The sequence below is a fragment of the Aethalodelphis obliquidens genome, unplaced genomic scaffold, assembly GCF_003676395.1.
Source record: "Aethalodelphis obliquidens isolate GAN/ISIS:26980383/991018 unplaced genomic scaffold, ASM367639v1 scaffold25, whole genome shotgun sequence".
NCBI classification, from domain to species: Eukaryota; Metazoa; Chordata; class Mammalia; order Artiodactyla; family Delphinidae; genus Aethalodelphis; species Aethalodelphis obliquidens.
The window spans coordinates 30,529,533-30,549,814 of NW_020837969.1; the positions used below are offsets into that span (position 1 = coordinate 30,529,533).

At 35.1% G+C, this 20,282-nt stretch overlaps 2 protein-coding genes across 2 annotated transcripts in view; one reads left to right on the forward strand and one right to left on the reverse strand.

Moving 5' to 3' along the window:
- LOC113628890 (disintegrin and metalloproteinase domain-containing protein 5-like) overlaps positions 1 to 14,275 on the forward strand; it is a 171,080-nt gene extending 156,805 nt beyond the window's left edge. Inside the window, exon 26 of the mRNA XM_027122884.1 lies at positions 14,232 to 14,275. The gene's annotated coding sequence lies outside the window, so the exon portion shown is untranslated. The remainder of the gene's footprint in view (positions 1 to 14,231) is intronic.
- The window catches only part of ADAM2 (ADAM metallopeptidase domain 2), a 106,070-nt gene that overhangs the window by 37,468 nt on the left and 48,320 nt on the right, over positions 1 to 20,282 (reverse strand). Inside the window, exons 11-15 of the mRNA XM_027122889.1 lie at positions 19,165 to 19,301; positions 16,373 to 16,553; positions 12,630 to 12,728; positions 12,321 to 12,516; positions 5,713 to 5,818 (exon numbers count right to left, since the gene is read on the reverse strand). Of these exons, the coding sequence (XP_026978690.1) occupies positions 5,713 to 5,818; positions 12,321 to 12,516; positions 12,630 to 12,728; positions 16,373 to 16,553; positions 19,165 to 19,301 (719 nt within the window). The remainder of the gene's footprint in view (positions 1 to 5,712; positions 5,819 to 12,320; positions 12,517 to 12,629; positions 12,729 to 16,372; positions 16,554 to 19,164; positions 19,302 to 20,282) is intronic.

The following is a 20,282-nucleotide window of genomic DNA, read 5'->3' on the forward strand; positions in this document are numbered from 1 at the left end:
AACACATATAGCTTTATCAGATTGGGGAAGTTTCATTCTATTCCTAATTAGATGAGAGTGTTTATCATGAGTCAGTTCTAGGATTTGTGATACATCAGGCACAAAATAAATTGTGTAGTTAAATCTTAACAAGGTGGGTAGGAGAGAGAGAAGATATAGGTAAATTATCTCCCCCCAAATAAGTATAAAACTGTGCAAATTTGTCACAACAAACATTTCAGGGCTATGGAAACTGATCAAAAGCAAACAACGAATCGAGAAGCATTTATGTAAAGTTGCCATAAAATCAGTAATAATAGTGAAAGGCTGTGGTCCTCTTGCCTGGGTCTGCTCCCATACACTCTTTCAGCTGTCGTTTTACCAGGGCAAGGCTGGCCATTAAAACCAATAAATTCAGTGCCAGGGGGATCATCTTTGATTTGGTGCAGAGAGCAAAAAGTCTCACCCAGCAGCATTTTGAGTAAAAGTAGCAAATGTAGTAGGGAATGAATGTAAAACCAGCAGCACTGTTAGCCCAAGACTGAGGTCACAGTTGAGATTCGGGACGGAGTAGCTAGAAATTGGAGCCATGATTCTGGAGAGAGTGGTTCCATAAAGGCTGGCTGTCAGCTCTCCTTACATCACATCCCTAGCTGGCTGTGAGGCTCCATGTATGTGCAGGAGACTTTGTTATAAAGCAGAAACTAACACACCATTGTAAAGCAACTATACTCCAATAAAGGTGTTAAAAGATAATAAAATAAAATAAAGGGGGGAAACACAGAAGCTTCTCAAAGGACACAGAGAAAGCATTTCATAAAATCCAGCACTGAACCATGATGAACTGTCTCATCCAGCTAGGAACAGACAGAAACTTCCTCAAATTGATAGAGCTGTATGTGTAACCTACTAGTAGTATCATGGATAAAGTAGAAAGATTGAATGCTATCACTCTACAATCAGGAACAAAACAAACATTTCTGCTTTTATCACTTTTATGCAATGAGGCAAAGATTTCTTAGGTATTGTACCAAAAGCAAGATCTGTAAAGAAATGAAGGGATAAGTTGGTCTTCATCAAAATTAAAATCTTTTGATCTTCAAAAAGTTGTCATTAAGAAAAGATAGAATTAGATATTTACAATTCATATATCTGATAAAGATTCTATTCTGATACATAAAAGAATTTTCACAATTCAATAATGACAACAAAACCCAATTTAAACGTGGGCTACAGATCTACCAAGACATTTTACCAAAGAAGATATACAAATGCCTTATAATCACATGAAAGGGTGGTAATTTCATAAATCAGTAGGTAAATGCAAATTAGAGCCAGAGTAAGATACCTTTTTAGAATGACACACAAATAAACAAGGAAACAAAAAGTCATGACAATATCAAATGTTGGTGATGTAGAGAAGGATGTAGGGAAGCTAGAACTCTGATACATATTTGCTGGAAATGTAAAATGGTACAGTAACTCTGGAAAATATTTGGGAAGCTTCTTAAAATGTTGAACATATACCTGCCATGTGACCCAGCAATTCTACTTCTAAGTGTGCATCCAGGTGAAATTTTAAAATATGTGTCTGCATAAAGACTTGCACCTTCACACTTGTTATATCCCAAGAGAAACAAATACGTGGCTTTACAAAGCAAACAAACAAAATACTGCACAAGAATGTTCACAGCAGCATTGTTCTTGATTTTTTTTTATTGAAGTATAGTTGATTTACAATGTTGTGTTAATTACTGCTGTACAGCAAAGTGGTTCAGTTATACGTATATATATTCAATATTCTTTTCTATTATGGTTTATCACAGGATACTGAATATAGTTCTCTGTGCTATACAGTAGGACCTTGTTGTTTTATCCATTCTCTATATAATAGCTTACGTCCACAGCAGCATTGTTCTTAATGGCCTTAAACTAGAAACATTCTAAGTGCCCATTAAGTGGTACATAATTTTAAAATGTTTATATCCACACCATATAATATTACCCAGTAATAAGAAGCTACATACTACTGATATAGGCTACAAAATGGATGAATCTCAAAAACATAAGTAAAAGAAACCAGACAAAAAGATTACATATTAGAGGGCTTCCCTGGTGGCGCAGTGGTTGAGAGTCCGCCTGCCGATGCAGGGGACACGGGTTTGTGCCCCGGTCCGGGAAGATCCCACGTGCCACGGAGCAGCTGGGTCCGTGAGCCGTGGCTGCTGAGCCTGCGCATCCGGACCCTGTGCTCCACAACGGGAGAGGCCACAACAGTGAGAGGCCCGCGTTCCACCAAAAAAAAAAAAAAAAAAACAAAGAACAAAAAACAAAGAACAAAAAACAAAAAGGCAACCTACTGAATGGGAAGAAGGTATTTGCAAAGGGGTTAATATCCAAAATATATAAAGAACTCATACAACTCAATAAAAAAACAGCCTCCCAAAATCAATTAAAATATCGGCATAGGACCTGAATAGACATTTTCCCAAAGGCATACAGATGGCCAACAGGTACTTGAAAAGACATTAAACATCACTAATCATGAGGGAAATGCAAATCAAAACTGCAATGAGATATCATCTCACACCTGTCAGAATGGCTATTATCAAAGAGACCAAAAAAAAAAACAAGCATTGGTCAGATGTGGGGAAACTGTAGTAAACTGTTCGTATGAATGTAAATTGGTACAGCCAAATGGAAAACAGTATGGACTTGCCTAAAAAAAAAAAATTGAAGTAGAACTACCATAGAATCCAACAATTCCACTCCTAGATATTTATCTGAAGAAAATGAAAACACTACTTCAAAGAGATATATGTTCCCCAATGTTCATAGCAGTATTATTTAAAATAGCTAAGATATGGAAGCAACCTAAGAACCCAGCATTGGATGAATGGATAAAGATGTGAGATATATTTATATTATTTGTATATTATATATGTAATAGAGTATCACTCAGCCACAAATAAAAATGAAATGTTGCCATTTGCAAGAACATGGATGGACCTGGATAGTATATTGCTTCATGCTTCGTGAAATAAATCAGAGAAAAACAAATATTGTATGTTTTCACTTATATGTGGAATCTAAAAATAAAACAAACAAACAAATATAACAAAACAGAAACAGACTTACAGATACAGAGAACAAACTAGTGGTTACCAGAAGGGAGAGGTGTACGGAAAGTACAAAATGGGTGAAAGGGATTAAGAAGTACAAACTACCAATGGCAAAATAAATAAGCCAAAGGGATGTAACATACAGCATAGGGAATATAGTCAGTATTTTATAATAACTTTGCATGGTGTGTAATCTATAAAAAATGTTGGATCACTATGTTCTACCTCTGAAACTAATATAATGTTTGTAAGTACTTATACAGAAAATCATAAATATATGCAAAGTTTCCATTATGTATTACTCATACTAACCAATATAAAGTCAAAAAATTGCAATGCATGCCAAAAAAGTTAAAATGTGATATAGGTGCAAATAAAGCACTAGATATCAATATCCAAATGACCCAAATATTGCAATTAGCAGAGAAGCACTTTATAGCAGCTAATATAAAAAGATCAATGATTTAAAAGAAAATATAATCCTAACAGCTAGAAAGCTTCCTTTAGTCAGTATATGCTTTAGCAGTTATGAAACAAACTTTTGTGCTTCTGGGCTTGAGCATATGAAAAAGCAACTTATGAATGTAAGATGTAGTTTGTATATATTTGTGGTGTCTGGAAATAAAATTATCACTATAAGTTCACGTTTTAAAAACAGAGATATAATACGTGGATATAGAAATAAATGTGATACATGTATGTTCTAGCTTTGTTGTCTGAGAAGACTTAGAGGTAATGGAAAACGGCAGAAATAAGCACACCTGGTTCTCAGATGTTTACTAAATACTCTTCTCTACTAAAAGGAATCTGGGCTACTTAGAGAAACAGCTGAATCCAGAACAAGGGTAGGAAAAATATAACAGGGGCCTAGAACATCTTTTTTTGTGCTGGAAAAATGTGTAAGTTTTTAAAGTGTCATACAGACTTTTGAAAAGAATATTGTGGCCAGCTAAAAGAAACTCTCACTAGCTCAAATTGAGACAATTTGAAAAAGTAAGTGTTAAAATAAATGATAGTAATATATTCTATAATATTGAGTCAAATAACAATTGCTGTGTCTGAACTGACATAAATAAATACACAAACATAAATAAATAAATAAAAATAATACTTCTTTCTACAATACATTTCTAGCTTAAAGGGGGAGGCAATAATGGAGTTAGAAAATCATCAATGAACCTTAATACTAGTGGGTGAAAGTTCGAAGAAGAACAGAACATGTCCATGGTCTCAATATTAACTCTCCCCATATTAACACATTAAACACAAAGGAAAAGTGTAACTTTACAATAGAGACCTAAAGAAAATTAACGTTACCAAATAATTTAACTTAGAATATCCAACTTTGAGAGAAAATGGCATGTACCTTTTAAAAATTGCACTTGACGGTACAACACCACTTCAGTGGCAAGCTTGCCAAAATTTACGACATGAATCTAATGATGAAAAATATCAAACAAACCCAATTTGAGGAAAATATTACAAAATAATTGGCCTGTAGTATTTTTTTTAAAAAAAAAAAAAACAGGAAAAGAAATGGAAACAAAAAGAATGTTCTAGATTAAAGTTTAACAAACTCGTGACTCTGGATTTGCTCCTGAACAAGAAAAAAGACCTATAAATACTTCATTGAGATAATGAATGAAGTTTTATTGAGAACTGTGGTTGACAGCTACAATAGAGCCATTAAAAAAAATAAAAACCTTTGTTCTCAAGAAAACACAATGATTTATTTAAGGATAATGAAACATAGTAACCAACTTACATTCAAATGGTTTAGGAAAATCGTTTTGAAGGGAGGAAAGGAGAGGAGAGTTAGAAAAACAGAAGGATAAAGCAAATGCGCAAAATGTAAACCACTGAGTAAAAGCTATATGGGAAGTCTTTTTGCTATTCATGCAAAACAAGAAATTTTTTTTGCTATCAAACCAAGTTTGAAATAGTAACAAAGTAAAATATTATAGTAACAGTAGCATTCTAGTTCTAGTATATATAATTCTAGTTCTAGTATATATAATAATCATAGTAGTTAACAATTAACCCTCATATGTGTCAGTCCCATTCTAAGTGCTTTTCATAGAGTGTCTAAATTCCACACTGGCACAAGCCCAGTGACGTTAGTGAAATTGATATACATATTTTACATATCAGAAAAGTGAGGCACGTGTCCAAAGTCACACAAGTAGGTAAGTATTGGGATTAGTATTTGAAACCAAGATGTCTGCTTGTGGAGTACATGTACTTAAACACATTGCTTTACTTCCTGGATAGTAAAAATTCATGCATTTTTATCAGATCACTATGAAGAATGATCATCCTTTGTAAAATTAAAGTGACAGCATGCAAAATAAAACTGATCAGTCCTTCTAACTAATGGGTAATTAATGTAACTATATGTAAATTAAATGCTCTGTGGGGTGGAACAAGGGATAGTTTGGATGTGTGAGAAAGATAAGTACAGATATTCTGTACTTGAGACATTTATAATTTGATTAAATATAGTCTTCATGATCAAGTGACATTTCACTTACATGTAAAGTAAATTATCTCATGGTATTTTCAAATATAAAGCAATAAATAAAGTTTCTCAGATAGATTTCCTAGAACATACTTAGGATTACACTGTGTGTACCCTGAAGCATTAGAGCCACAGTTCCCAGATGGATCAGTCTTAGAATTAAGTTGATCAAAACACTGTTGAGTACCAAAACCTGAACCTGAAAAATAAAAATTTGTGGTTAGTCATATTGAACTTACATTAATTTAAAATAATTAATGAGTACACTTAAAATTCTGAGATTGTTTACAATATTGCACAAAATAAGAGCATAATACAAAATTGAAAATAAAACCTAGTTTTAAAATCACAAAAAAACTACTTCAGTGAAATATTTAAATATTGAAAGCATCTTGTCTACTATCCAAACAGATACCTTAGGATTAACTACAGTATGCAGTTTATCTTCTAATTTTTAGTAAGTCTAGAAATATATAAGTATATAAGAAACTTTTTTTAAACAAATAATTGACTTATTGGTCAATAGTGTTTTCATATAAATGTGTTTTCAAGACAAATCATTAAAATAACGTTTTTTTTATCCTAATTTCCCCAGACCAAAAATTCTTGGAGTCACGGCTGATTTATTTTCATATTTACTATTCAGTCCACACACATTACGTGTTTAATTCTCATAAGATTCAGTCTACTTAAAGAGCAGGTTATTTATCATGACTCAATTAATTCTACTCTAATGGGAGGACTGAGCCAAAAACTTTTGATAGGGAGATTTAACTGTGAAGAAAAATGACACAGCATAAGAGGAGGCCCTGTGGACCCATCAGGATCTCAGTTGAAAGTCTTAGAGGCAGTAGTAAACTGAAAATAAGCAGTTGATTTTCATCCCAGAGGTCACTTGGAAACATAGCTATGTGTGAGAAATCAAAATTATAAGCTTAGCTAGGGAAGCAGGCCATTGGACAAAAAAAGGCCAAAGTTGGAGGATCTTTTATGACTATAGTGATAAAATTAGAGACTCGGGGGCCTCAACATATAGTATAGTCCCCTCTTAAGACATTTTCCTGCTTCTAAACATGTGAAGAGAAGGAGATTAAAATATAAGGAGGTGACTTCCAGAAAGCAGAGCATATTTTTCTGCAGTTTCTGCATTGTGATTACATACCTGCCAGGGGAAGGAGTCTCAGTAAATATACGATCTCTCAGTTGAAAGCCCTGGAGAGTTATGCCCTAGAAACAAGAGTGAACTAGATATAGACTGAACCTAATCAAAACTCTAACTAAACGTTAACAATTATTGGTTTCTGGTTTAATAAAAGTGATTAGTCTCTTACTTCATATACTTAACAGAAGAAAAAGATGGATGTATCTATATAAGATTGCAGTGTCTATATGAGAGAAGCATTTAGAATGAAGACACAGTTTCTGTAAGTCAAAAATTGAAGAGGAAGACAGTGAAAAAAATTTTAACTAGGAATATGCCTTTATGTAAAATATTCAAGAAAAGATATAAAATAGAGACATCTACATGTAATTGAGTAGGAGAACCATGGTACATATATACTAAAATTAATTACAAAGGATATAAATCTTCAAGAAGGCAAGGTATCAAAAATAAATAAATTGAAATAATTATGGAGAGACAGTTAAATATAAACATAAGCTGAAAGTTAAAAATCTGTATAATAATACAGTATGTACACCACAGTTCCAAGGCACTCAGGAACACTAAGCAGAATCACGTGCACGCACTCCACACAAACGCACATTCAAACAGATGATATGAGGACTGCTACAAACCAAAGACCAAAGAGTGTCTTCATGGCTCAAAGAGAAAAGAGACACAACATGACGGATTTTTCGTCAGAAATATGAAAGCCATATGACAGCGGAGTAACCTCTTTAAAATGCTGATGGAAATAGAGGTTCCAATTCAAGATGGCAAAGTAGAAAGATCCCGAACTCACAACTTCCCACAAATACACCAAATCTACAGCTACATATGGAACAATTTCCGGTGAAGAAAACCTGAAAACTGGTGGAGTGACCACTTCACACTGAGCCAACAAGAGGAAAGCCACACTGAAGCAGGTAGGCAAGGCTGAGACACCACCTTGCTGGAAACCCATCCTGGCAATGGCGATCCACAGTTGGGAGGGAACTCAAAACGTGGAGCTCCTCCCTGGGGGGTGAAGTGTTTGGCTCTCAAATCAGGCACCACAACTTTTAAGACCTGCGCCAGAAAGATGAGCCCCTAAAACCTCCAGCTTTGGTAACCAACAAGCACTCATGTCCACGAGACCCACAAGGCTATAGAGAACTGTGAAATGCTTCTGATGTGTGGTTTATGCTCAAGGGTCCTACAAGACTGTAACTACAGGAGACAGAGTTCTTAACTGGCTACCACACCCAGGGCACAGCAAGAGGCAGCAGTCAGAGGAGCCCAGTCTTTCTGGGTAAGAGGCCTGTCAGCTTATCTCAGTAGCTGTGGCCTGAGGGGCAGGCTTCTAGTGAAACCCATGTCTAAGGACCTGCCCTAACCCTTCACAGAGACTTTGGTGGGTGAGTGCTAATGTCATGTTCTCACCCTGCCACACTCCAGAGTGCCAGTATTTCCCAGAGGGGAGCCTTTACATGCATCTTGTGCTCTGGTTTTTATGTGTGGTGCTTCTCAGGGACACCCCTAGATCACCTGGCTCTAGTGCCAGGGGGGGTTGCATTCCTGGGTCCCGTGGGCTGCTAACAATTAGAAGTTTTTAGCCCCAGGTCACAGCACAGGCAGCAGGCTAAAATGCAGGATTAGTCTTGCTGTGAGAGAGACCTCTTTGCTTTTCTGAAGCTCTGGCCTGAGGGGATGGCATCTGATTTGGGTATATAAAGATAAAATAAACAGGGTACAGGGAAAGATTCTGTTTCTCTGGTGGAATCCTGGCTGATACAGTTGTTAAGACAGAAGGCTCAGTGCTGTATTACTTTGGGGATATTTTCATCTTTCCTCAGTGGCAGGGTAGCCAAAAGCCAGCAGCCTTACAGCTAATGAAGAGGTCTGACCTATTTTGAGCTTTGTTAAAATCACCAGAGCACAGTCTGAACATTTTCCAAACTTTCACTTACCTAGAAGATCTCTGTTCCCGGGGTGATTTTGTTATTTGGTTTGAGTTAGAGCTCGGCTCAGTGGGAAAAAGAGCCTTACACTCAGGGAATTACTGAAATAATAGAAAGATGACAGCAACATTACAGCAGTTGAGGCAAACAAGAGCCTGCTGGGAGTTTAAAAGGAAACCTTGGAGAACTAGATGATCATAAGTGATGTTGAAAACTTAACACATAACTGGGTCTAAAAAGATGTACACATGCCAAGAACAATCCTGAGGAAGAGAAGTTCCCAGTCACTCTTCTCTGGATTATATTTAGGTCCTGAACAAGCAAGAAGTGAAAGCTATGGCGGTTTTGCAAACTGCCTGAAGCTTGAAGCTATCCTTGGCATAGGGTAGAAAATAAAGAGTCAAGGCATTGAAGGGTATCTGATGGGTTATTGGCTTGGCACTAAATTGTACTAATTTGGAGTTATCCCTAGGAAGCCTGGCTTAAAAATAAAAACAAGAACTTGGGAGAAAAAAAAAACAACAAACTATCAGTGGAACTATCAGAACTCAGTGGATGCACACAGCACAGAATACAGAACTGGAAAAATTCGTCCAGGAAAGTCACTAAACAAATAAGCAGATTAAACTATTACACTACAACAACAACAACAACAAACCTTAGAGAAATCTGAATCAAAATTGTTAAAATATATTGTCTAAAATTTCTAGTTTTTTAAAAAAAATTTACACTATATGCAAAAAAATGAAATTATGCTACATACCCAGAAAAAAAAAAGCCAACAGAAAATGTCCTCAGAGAGCCCCAATTTTGAATCCAGTAGACAAAGACTTAAATTAGCTATTACAAATATGTTCAAGTTACAAATATGTTCAAGTCACTAGGGGAAACCATCTCTTAAAAACTAAATGGGAAATACTAATAGAGACTTTTAAATAAAAATGGGAACCATATATAAATTCTGAAGTTGAAAACTGTATTAACTAAAATGAAAAACTTCACTACAGAAATTTAAAAATCAATAGATTTAATCTGGCAGGTTTTATTGACCTGAAGATAGGTCAATGGAGATTATCTAGTATGAGGAAAGAAAGAAAATCAAATGACAAAAATAGTTTCATGGACCAGTGGGACAACATCAAGCGTATGAAATATTGGCCTATAGGGATTCCCAAACTGAGGAAAAAACAGAAAAGGGCAGTGAAGTATTTTAAGAAATAATGACTGAAAGCTTTTCAAATTTAATGTATACCTATATCTATATTTTTACAAGAAGATTTCTTTAAAAACTCCACATGGAATAATCTTAAAGAGATCCACAGATCATGGTGAAATTGATTCCACTCTTCATTAAAGACAAGGAGGCCAGGTGACAGTAGGCTGATATCTATAGAGTTTTGAAAGGAAAAGACTAAGAATTCTATATTTGGCTAAACTCTCCTCAGAAAATTAAGGGAGAAATGATAGCATTCCAAGATAAACAGAGTCAGGGAGAACTCATCTTTAGCAAACCTTTCCAGCAAGACCTACTAAAGTGCATCCTTAAGGCTGAAATCAAAGGACACTAGGAGGTAACCAGGATCTACATGAAGTAACACAATGCTAATATAGTAAATTATCAAATAAAGTAAAAGAAAATATAATAGATAGTATAAACATATCTATTGTTTGGACTCTCTTCTATAGAATTTAAAAGATAATTGCATAAAAACAATTATTATAAAACATTTTCACTAGACTTACATAAAGATGTAAGATGTTTGACAGAAATAGAACAAGGGATGGGAAAACAGAGGTATATATATGCTTTTTGTTTACTTTTGATATTAAGTTAATATTAATTGAATGTCTTAAGATAGTAATTGTAACACCTAAGCAAACCACTCAGAAATAACTAAATATATATAGTAAAAGAAACCACAAAGAGATTAAACTATTACACTAGAAAATATCTATTCAATACAAATGAAGAGGTTATTGAGGAATAGAGGGTAAAGTATAAGATATATTGAAAACACATAGCAAAATAGCAGATGGAAATATTACCTTACTTACATGAATAGATTAAACACTTCAATCAAAAAGAAGAGATTGACAGAATGTATTACAAGACATGATCCAACTATATGATGGTTGGAACAGTTAGGCGGGTTGGGCAAGGCAGTGATCACCTAAGTCCAATCAGGCAATTATATGGGCCAAGGCTGATGTACAGTTTTATTCTGGATTCACCTCGTTATCTTGGGTGTGACCCTTGTACCCTGCCAACTGAGAGCCTTGCAAACATTTATCTTCTCTTCACTGAAAGTTTTGCCAGGGATAACCCTTTAGTCTCAGCATAGCTTCCTGGCCTACCAACACAGGCAGTTCAAAATGTAGTAAAAGGGGGCTTCCCTGGTGGCGCAGTGGTTGAGAGTTCGCCTGCCAATTCAGAGGACACAGGTTCGTGCCCCGGTCCGGGAAGATCCCACATGCTGCGGAGCGGCTGGGCCCGTGAGCCATGGCCTCTGAGCCTGCGCATCCGGAGCCTGTGCTCCACAACGGGAGAGACCACAACAGTGAGAGACCCACGTACAGCAAAAAAAAAAAAAAAAGAAAGAAAATGTAGCAAAAGGTTCTGGAGGAAGACTAAGATTTTTTTTAAAGGTAAAATTCCTCTACCATTTGGTCTTTGATCATCTTGTGACTACAAGAAAATTCGTAATGCCTTGTAAATTTTTTTTTTAATCTATTAAATTGACCAAGTTTCTGGGCAGCGTTTAAGTTCCAAAGATGCAGACACCTCATGGAAAAATAGCCTATGGTTTTGACAGCCCCTCCCCTTCAATTCCAACTGCTAAAACTTTTCTAGTTTATCTTTCTTTTTTCTTGAAGATCTCTAGCTAAGCCAAGCTTGATCTTCAACTTTCAGAGTCTGCATATGTCCCTAGGAACATAAATGGCTGTCAGTTGTTCCCTAAGATAGGCAAAGTTTCTATCCTGCAGAGATTTAAATTAATTGTCTTTGGTTTCACTGTACTCTAAAGCCTTTAAAAATATCATCAATGCAATACACCTTGATTTTTCTAGTCATTTTCTTGTAGTTGCATCGTCACTTCTTGCTACATCCTTTCCCTAAATTGAATATTTAACACAGGTTTTATATTTAATGTAATTGCTAAATATGTAAATATCAATACATATTACTATTTATTTTCATATCCTTTGTTCTTTTATTTACTCTGTTCTTGCCTTCTTTTGGGTTAATCAAATATGTTAATTGCTTTTGTTTTTCTCCCCTTTATTAGTTTTTAGTTTCTAATTATTATATTATTCTTCTTCTGTTTATCTTAGATTATAAAACAAATACTTGACTTACACCAATTCTTAATTTCTCTGAGTGCTTTCTTTTATTGGAATGATTGAGTTTTGTTTCAGTTATTTTTTTCCTGGTGATACTATCTTTTTCTATTTTTATACCTCTAGAGGTTAATATATTTTTGACATATTAATAGCTTCATTTCATAATATCCTTTGTCTATTCTAATATATATAAAGATATGTATGTTAGTCAGTTTCCAGAAAAAAATATATACAGAAAATCAAATTATGATAAATACCTTCACCAAATATTTCCAAACATTGTTTTATCCCGTTCATACATTTTCCGTTCACACAGATCCATTGATTCTCTGCACATGGATGCCCATCCTGAACATAAAGGTCTTCTTGACATGCTGCAGATGTACCATTGCAATATTCAGAGAGATCACATTCATCAGTGGAAGCCCTACACACTTGTCCTTTTGCTATAAACTGGTGGGGTGAAGTAAATGATATTGAGTACAGCAGAATGGGAACATTTAAATATTATAAAAAATGATAACATTACTAATGTAGGTAATACAAAATTTTTAAAAGGCTCTTACAGCACAAGCATTACAGCACGGTCCAGTAGCACAAGCTGACCCAACATTGAGTCTACATGTGGCTTGGTTACAGCATGGGTCTGGCAGAGCTGCACAATCCTGAAAGGCAAATCAAATGCTCTGAAGTATGTTCCAACTTTTATTTACATTAAATAGATATTTTAATGAGGACAACATATTATATAATATACAGACTGATGCTTAACTTAAATGTTGGCAAACAGAAAAAAATAAAACCACTTATTCATTCATTTATTTAACATTTATTGGTCACCTAATGTGCTAAACCCAGTGTTCTTTATATCAGTAGGTTTGACTATATTCGTAGTAGGATTTTCTGAAGTCCCAGAGTCCACCAAAGCCAAGACATCGATAACCATAAGTTTATTTGCAGGGGTCGGGGGGAGGGATAAACTGGAAGATTGGGATTGACACATGCACATTACTATCTATAAAATAGATAACTAATAAAGACCTATAGATAACTAATAAGGACCCTCTATACCCACTTTGGTAAGAGTTTTTATCATGAATCGATATTGAATTTTATCAAATGCGTTTTCTGCATCTATTGAGGTGATCATGTGATTTTTGTCTTTTCTTTCGTTGATGTGGTATATCACATTAATTGATTTGCGTATGTTGAACCATCCTTGTGAACCTGGGATGAATCCAACTTGGTCGTGGTGTATGCTCTCTTTTATGTGTTGTTGGATTTTGTTTGCTAGTATTTTGTTGAGAATTTTTGCATTTATATTCATCAAAGATATTGGCCTATAATTTTCTTGTTTGGTAGTGTCTTTTTCTGGTTTTGGTATCAGGATGATGGTGGCTTCATAGCATGACTTTGGGAATGTTCCCGCCTCTTCAATCTTTTGGAAGAGTTTGAGAAGGATCAGTGTAAGTTCTTCTTTGTAAGTTTGGTAGAATTTGCCTGTGAAGCCATCTGGTCCTGGACTTTTGTTTGTAGGGAGTTTTTTAAATTACAGATTCTATTTCACTTCTAGTGCTTGGTCTGTTCAAATTATCTATTTCTTCTTGATTCAATTTTGGTGGGCTGTATGTTTCTAGAAAGTTGTCCATTTCTTCTAGGTTGTTGAATTTATTTGCATATAATTGTTCATAGTGCAACTCTCCTATGGTTTTTTGTTGTTGTTGTTGTTGGATTTCTGCACTATTAGTTGTTATTTCTCCTTTTTCATTTCTTATTTTATTTGGGTCCTCTCAATTTTCTTCTTGGTGAGGCTGGCCAGAGGTTTGTCAATTTTGTTTACTCTTTCAAAGAACCAGCTCTTAATTTTATTGATTTTTTTCTATTTTTAAATCTCTATTTTATTTATTTCCTCTCTGATCTTTATTATTTCCTTCCTTCTGCTGATTTTAGGTTTTGTTTGTTCTTCTTTTTCTAATCTCTTTAGGTGGTAGGTTACATAGTTAATTCGAGATTTTTCTTGTTTTTTGAGGAAGGCCTGTATAGCTCTGAATTTCCTTCTAAAAACTGCTTTTGCTGCATCCCGTAGATTTTGTATGTTTGTATTTTCATTGTCATTTGTCTCAAGGTATTTATTTATTTATTTATTTATTATTTGTTTGTTTTTGCAGTACGCGGGCCTCTCACTGCTGTGGCCTCTCCCATTGCGGAGCACAGGCTCCGGACGCACAGGCTCAGCGGCCATGGCTCATGGGCCCAGCCACTCCGTGGCATGTGGGATCTGCCAGGACCGGGGCATGAACCTGTGTCCCCTGCATCGGCAGGCGGACTCTCAACCACTGCGCCACCAGGGAAGCCCTCAAGTTATTTTTTAACTTCCTCTTTGATTTCATCATTAACCCATTGTTTTTTAGTAGCATGTTGCTTAGTCTCCATGTAATCATTTTTTTCTCATTTCCTTTTCTGTGGTTGATTTCTAGTTTCATGCCATAGTGGTTAGAAAAGATACTTTAAATAATTTTTATGCTCTTAAATTTGTTGAGGCTTCTTTTGTGCCCTAGATGTGGTCAATCCTAGAGAATGTTCCAGGTGCACTTGAAAAAGCATGTGTATTCTGGTTTTCTTTGGATGTAATGTCCTGAAAATATCAATTAATTCTTACTGTTCTATTGTACCATTTAGGATCTCTGTTGCCTTATTGTTTTTCTGTCTAGAAGATCTGTCCATTGATATGAGTGGGTTGTGATACTATATATTGGAAACCCTAAAGACTCCACATAAAACTACTAGAACTGATAAATGAATTCAGCTAGGTAGCAGGAAATAAAATTAACATAGAGAAATCAGTTTCATTTCTTTACACTAATAATGAAATATCAGAAAGGGAATTTTTAAAAAATCTCTTTTAAGATAGCATCCAAAAAAAAAAAAAAAACTTAGGAATAAACCTGACCAAGGAGGTGAAAGACGTATATGCTAAGAACTATAAAATATTAATAAAGGACACTGAAGATAATTCAAAGAAATGGAAGGATATCCTATGCTCTTGGAAGAATTAATATTGTTAAAATGGCCATACTGCCCAAAGCAATCTACAGATTTAATGCCCTCTCTATCAAATTACCCATGGCATTTTTCACAGAACTAGAATAAATAATCCTAAAATTTATATGGAACCATAAAAGGCTCAGAATTGCCAAAGCAATCCTGAGGAAAAAGAACAAAGCAGGAGGTATGACCCTCCTAGACTTCAGACAATACTACAAAGCTACAGTGTGGTATTGGCACGAAAACAGACATATGGATCAATGGAAAAGAATAGGGAACCCAGAAATAAACCTACACACCTATGGTCAATTAATCTTTGACAAAGGAGTCAAGAATATACAGTGAAGAAAAGAAAGTCTCTTTGGCGAGTGGTGTTGGGAAAGCTGGACAGCCACATGTAAATCAATGAAGTTGGGCCATTCCCCCACACCATACACAAAAGTAAACTCAAAATGGCTTAAAGACTTAAATATAAGACACGACACCATAAAACTCCTAGAAGAGAATATAGGCAAAATATTCTCTGACATAAATCATAGAAAGTAATAGAAATAAAAGCAAAAATAGGCCTTCCCTGGTGGCGCAGTGGTTGAGAGTCCACCTGCCGATGCAGGGGACACGGGTTCGTGCCCCGGTCCAGGAAGATCCCACATGCCGCGGAGCGGCTGGGCTCGTGAGCCATGGCCGCTAAGCCTGCGCGTCTGGAGCCTGTGCTCCGCAACAGGAGAGGCCACAGTGGTGAGAGGCCCGCATACCGCAAAAAAAAAAAAAAAAAAAAAAAAAGACATACTAAGGAAGTGTATGCTCAAGCGGGGAAGTATAAACCTAGGTCAACTCACCTATAGCAGGGGACCAGTACTGGTCCATGGCCTGTTAGGAACCAGGCCACACAACGAGAGGTGAGTGGTGGGTGAGCGAGCAAAGCTTCATCTGCCGCTCCCCATCACTCCCCATCACTTGCATTACCACCTGAACCAACCCCCGCCCCCGTCCGTGGAAAAATTGTCTTCCACGAAACCATCCCTGGTGCCAAAAATGTTGAGGACCGCTGAGCTATAATCACCAGTATGAATAATCTACAAACTGCTGAATTCATATACCAATATTTAAGTGTACTCATTAATATAATCCCAGTATACATCCTTAAGGTCTTTGTTGAAAAGGAAGTTTGATAAATTAGGTAAAATGGCAGTGTGACAGTATAAAAATTAACTAATAATTTTTTATGTAATTCTGGTGTGTAATCTTCCAAATTAGTACCAACCTCCTGATCCCCACAGTCACATTGTTCTCCTTCTTCGACTTTTCCGTTACCGCAAACTGCCACTTTGTATGTTGAACCTAAACGTGGCTGGTTTTGAAGACACTGGGACTTTGACTTTGAAATAAAATGTGCAAAATCTTCCATACTGCAGTTACTAAAGATCTTCACACCACTGGAATGACTAAAAATACATCAAACATCAGACTTTTATGTAACTGTCGCTTCCGTAAATTGACTAGCCTCAGAAGAAAAGTCTATAATCTAATGATAAATATAGCTAATATAAAATTACTAAATTTTAAGGCAATAGACTCAAATTCTAGTCATGTGGATTATTACAGGAAAATGTTTTTTGCATGAGGACCATGAAAAACATTGGAAATTTTTGGACAAACTACCAATTTTGGTGTTTTTTGTGGTTGCATCCAGCTTGAATATACTCTTTAATTATATTAACCATAAATAATAGATTTATTATTACATTGCCAACAACTCAGATGATTTCTATCTAAATACCAGAAAACAAAAGGAGAAAAATTGATAGAACTTTAATATTATTGAGAACTAGGCAATGCAAGAGGTTTACTCTGTGTGAACTTGTTTATAGAGGGGTACACTTTCTGATAATGAATGTTGTCATTAGGAAGAGATTATCAATCATAATTATATCCAATTGGATAATTTATTTGCAGCTTGAATCCTTGCACATATTTGCTGGATGTTCTCATTCTCTATTCTCCCATTTTTCCTTGATAATAGAGCCTCTTATACATAACTTCCTTGTATAATACATTTAGCTTTTGTAAAGCTAGGAGCAGACCATTGGCCTTAAATGAAACCATAAATTTAAGTTATATGAAGTAATGTTTACAGCTGTGCTTTTATCTGCCCTTTCATTCTATTGGCAAGAGGCCCCAGTTTCTGGCCATATGGACCTCTATATAAAGTTACTAAACTGTCCTCACGATATGGCACCTAGCTTCAACCTGGGCACCTGATCAAAGAGAGAGTACAGAGAAATTTGCAAACTCTTTAATTATCTAATCTTGAAAGTCACACACCATCAACTCTACCATGGTCTATTTGATGAAAACAAGTCACCAAATCCAACCCATACTCAATAGGAGGGAAATTAAACTCTACCTCTTGAAGAGAGAAGTAGCAACAATTTGTGGATGTATTTGAAAACTACCATTCTCTTTTACTTTCATTTTACTTAAAATTTAAAAAAAAAAGCTATACTCTGTTCTATCTCAATGTATTTTATTAAACATTTTTTTCCTTAGTCATTGTTTCCAAAGCTCAGATATATTGCTACCTTCGAATGAGCCAAAAAAGCACAGTTTCATAACGACAACTTCTTTATCTAAAGAAACAAAGTTCCTAATTAAAATATTAAAATGTCAAAGAAAGTTGAAATTCGGAAACATATTAGGTAGCATGTCTGACTCGCTGGATACATAGACTGAATAAAACATGGACTACTGATTGTGAGCCCTCAGAAAAATGACAGTCTTTTGTAAAAAAAAATCAGTGTGGGCCATGTATTTTCTATGGATTACAGAAACAAAATAACATGTTAAACTCCTTAAGTACTTCTATTTAATAAGCCAAATTTTAAGGTTAGATTGAGGACACCTGCCTCAGAAAGGCATATGTCCTACTAGGACTCCGTCCTGTGCAAAATCACTGAATGTGATAGTGTCAAAAGGCATTAAAGATGAATAATTCTAGAAGATGTTTCCCACCAGTTTAAAGACAGCAATGAATCCTTTTCAAATATGCCCTCTTTATTCAGATTTTCCTTTAAATAGTAGATTTTCACATCATTTTTTTTGCCATTCAATGATGAATAAAATGTCTGTGTTGTCCAAAATTTTAGAATCATGCAATGCTATTCAAATGATGCAAAGCATTTAAAGATATGATTAATAAGCATTTTTTGCAAGATTGTAATTTGTCAAACTAAGCTTTTTAAAAAAGCATTTCCACAGATGAATGGTTTCTATATGTGTGTTAATAATTCCACCAATTTTATACAGGCCATAATTATATATTTTTAAGTGGAATTTCTATTTTTTTCATATCTACACAAGAATCAAAGTTATGTTAAAAAATTAATGAAAAAAATTTCAACATTCATTAGGATTGTAGGCCAAGGTTTTTGGTTGATTAAGGTGCTTTGGGGAGAAATTGGAAAGTGAAAAAAAGGCAAAATATTAGAGATAATATAAAAGAAATTAAATGTACTGTTAAATAAAATGTACTGTTGGGTTACAGTTTAAAAAAATAAAATAAATAAAAAGTATAAGAGACTGGGTCCAGTCACTGACTGGATGATGGTTTCCATAAATCTCCTGACTATTTGGTTCTAATTCCGTAAAATCTCATAGCATATTCTAAATACTGAGGATAATAGCAAAAACTTCAGTAGGCCTTTGAGGCATGATAACTGCTGCAAAACGCCTCCCTAATAAATCATTCTTGTATAACGAACACAAGCCCATACTTGGCTTATCAAATCATGCATTAAATTATAAAATCATGCAAGTAACAGTGATAAATGTAGAGGTAAGTCACATGAGATAGCAAGTGTGACATTAGATTACAAGAAATATTGAGATATGCAGCAGGGGCACTGGAATACATATTTTGATCTGGGGTCATTGGCCACAGTTTATATTCGACCATTAATAATTATTTTAATAGCATAGACTTTCATAAACAAAATACACCAAACTTATTTTCATATAAACTATATATGTAAAGCATATAAAAGCAAAGCATCTTACATTGCTTCTGGGTTCATTACGCAGACAGCTCCTGGGCAATGGCATTTGTTGATGTCATCATAAGTTATTCCCATACTAAGGCTCAGTAATTGAGCCATAATAACTGCAAGTGATTCCAGACTTATGGTTCTGGGGTGCTGGGGAAAAAACCATACATGTATACATTCACATTTTAGGAGATAATTTATTTACCTGGAGTATAATGTAATTATTAAAAATAGTCACATGATAAAATAGAATAGAGACATCAGATATGTTAATCACAGAAATGCCATCCATGTTGGCCTAATATGTTACAGGTACCATTATCAATATAAGGAAAATATGAAAAGTGAAGTGTGAAATTTTACAAAAATGTAAATGTATGGTTCATTTGGTGGCATCAGGCCAAGAACATATTTGTCCCAATAACTTGTTAATCATATATAACAATAGCTATAACCATGTTTGTACTCATAAAAGAAAGTCTTTAAAGACACACACATATACACACACAGTATCAATTATAAATGAACAGTTTGTGCTCATTTATAATTTAATTATAGGAGATAATATTTTATATGCTGTTTCATGCATTTAAAAAAACATAAATTAGCTCACTGAATTAATTTATATTATGATAATAATGACTGATAAGAATGCTAACTCTCCACAGTTGCTTAAACTTTATTTTCAAAACTAAATGCTTTTATCACTTTTTAACAAATGTAAGATGCTTATTATAGCACACTTAGACCATATTAAACATACGATTTTTAAGAAAAATCCACAAATCACAATAGCCCTTCAAATATATCTAATAACATTGATGACTATACTTCAGGATAGGTTCCTAGGGATATATTTTGGTATCTTCTGTTTGCCTCTGTCAATCAACTTTCCATTACTTTCCACCCTACTCTCCAGATCAGAAGGACTATACCAATGGATTATGTCAAAGGGTTCCTTTGCCCTCTGCTCTCACCTTGATTTGGTCTAATGGGGAGGAAAGGGTGAGAAAAGAGCAGGGTATTTATTACCATCACTTCCAGGGTACCTATGACTGTCTGAACCCTTGAGTAGAGGTTTCTACCTTCCATGTATAACCCTAATAAACTGACACTGTCCTTTCCTTCAAG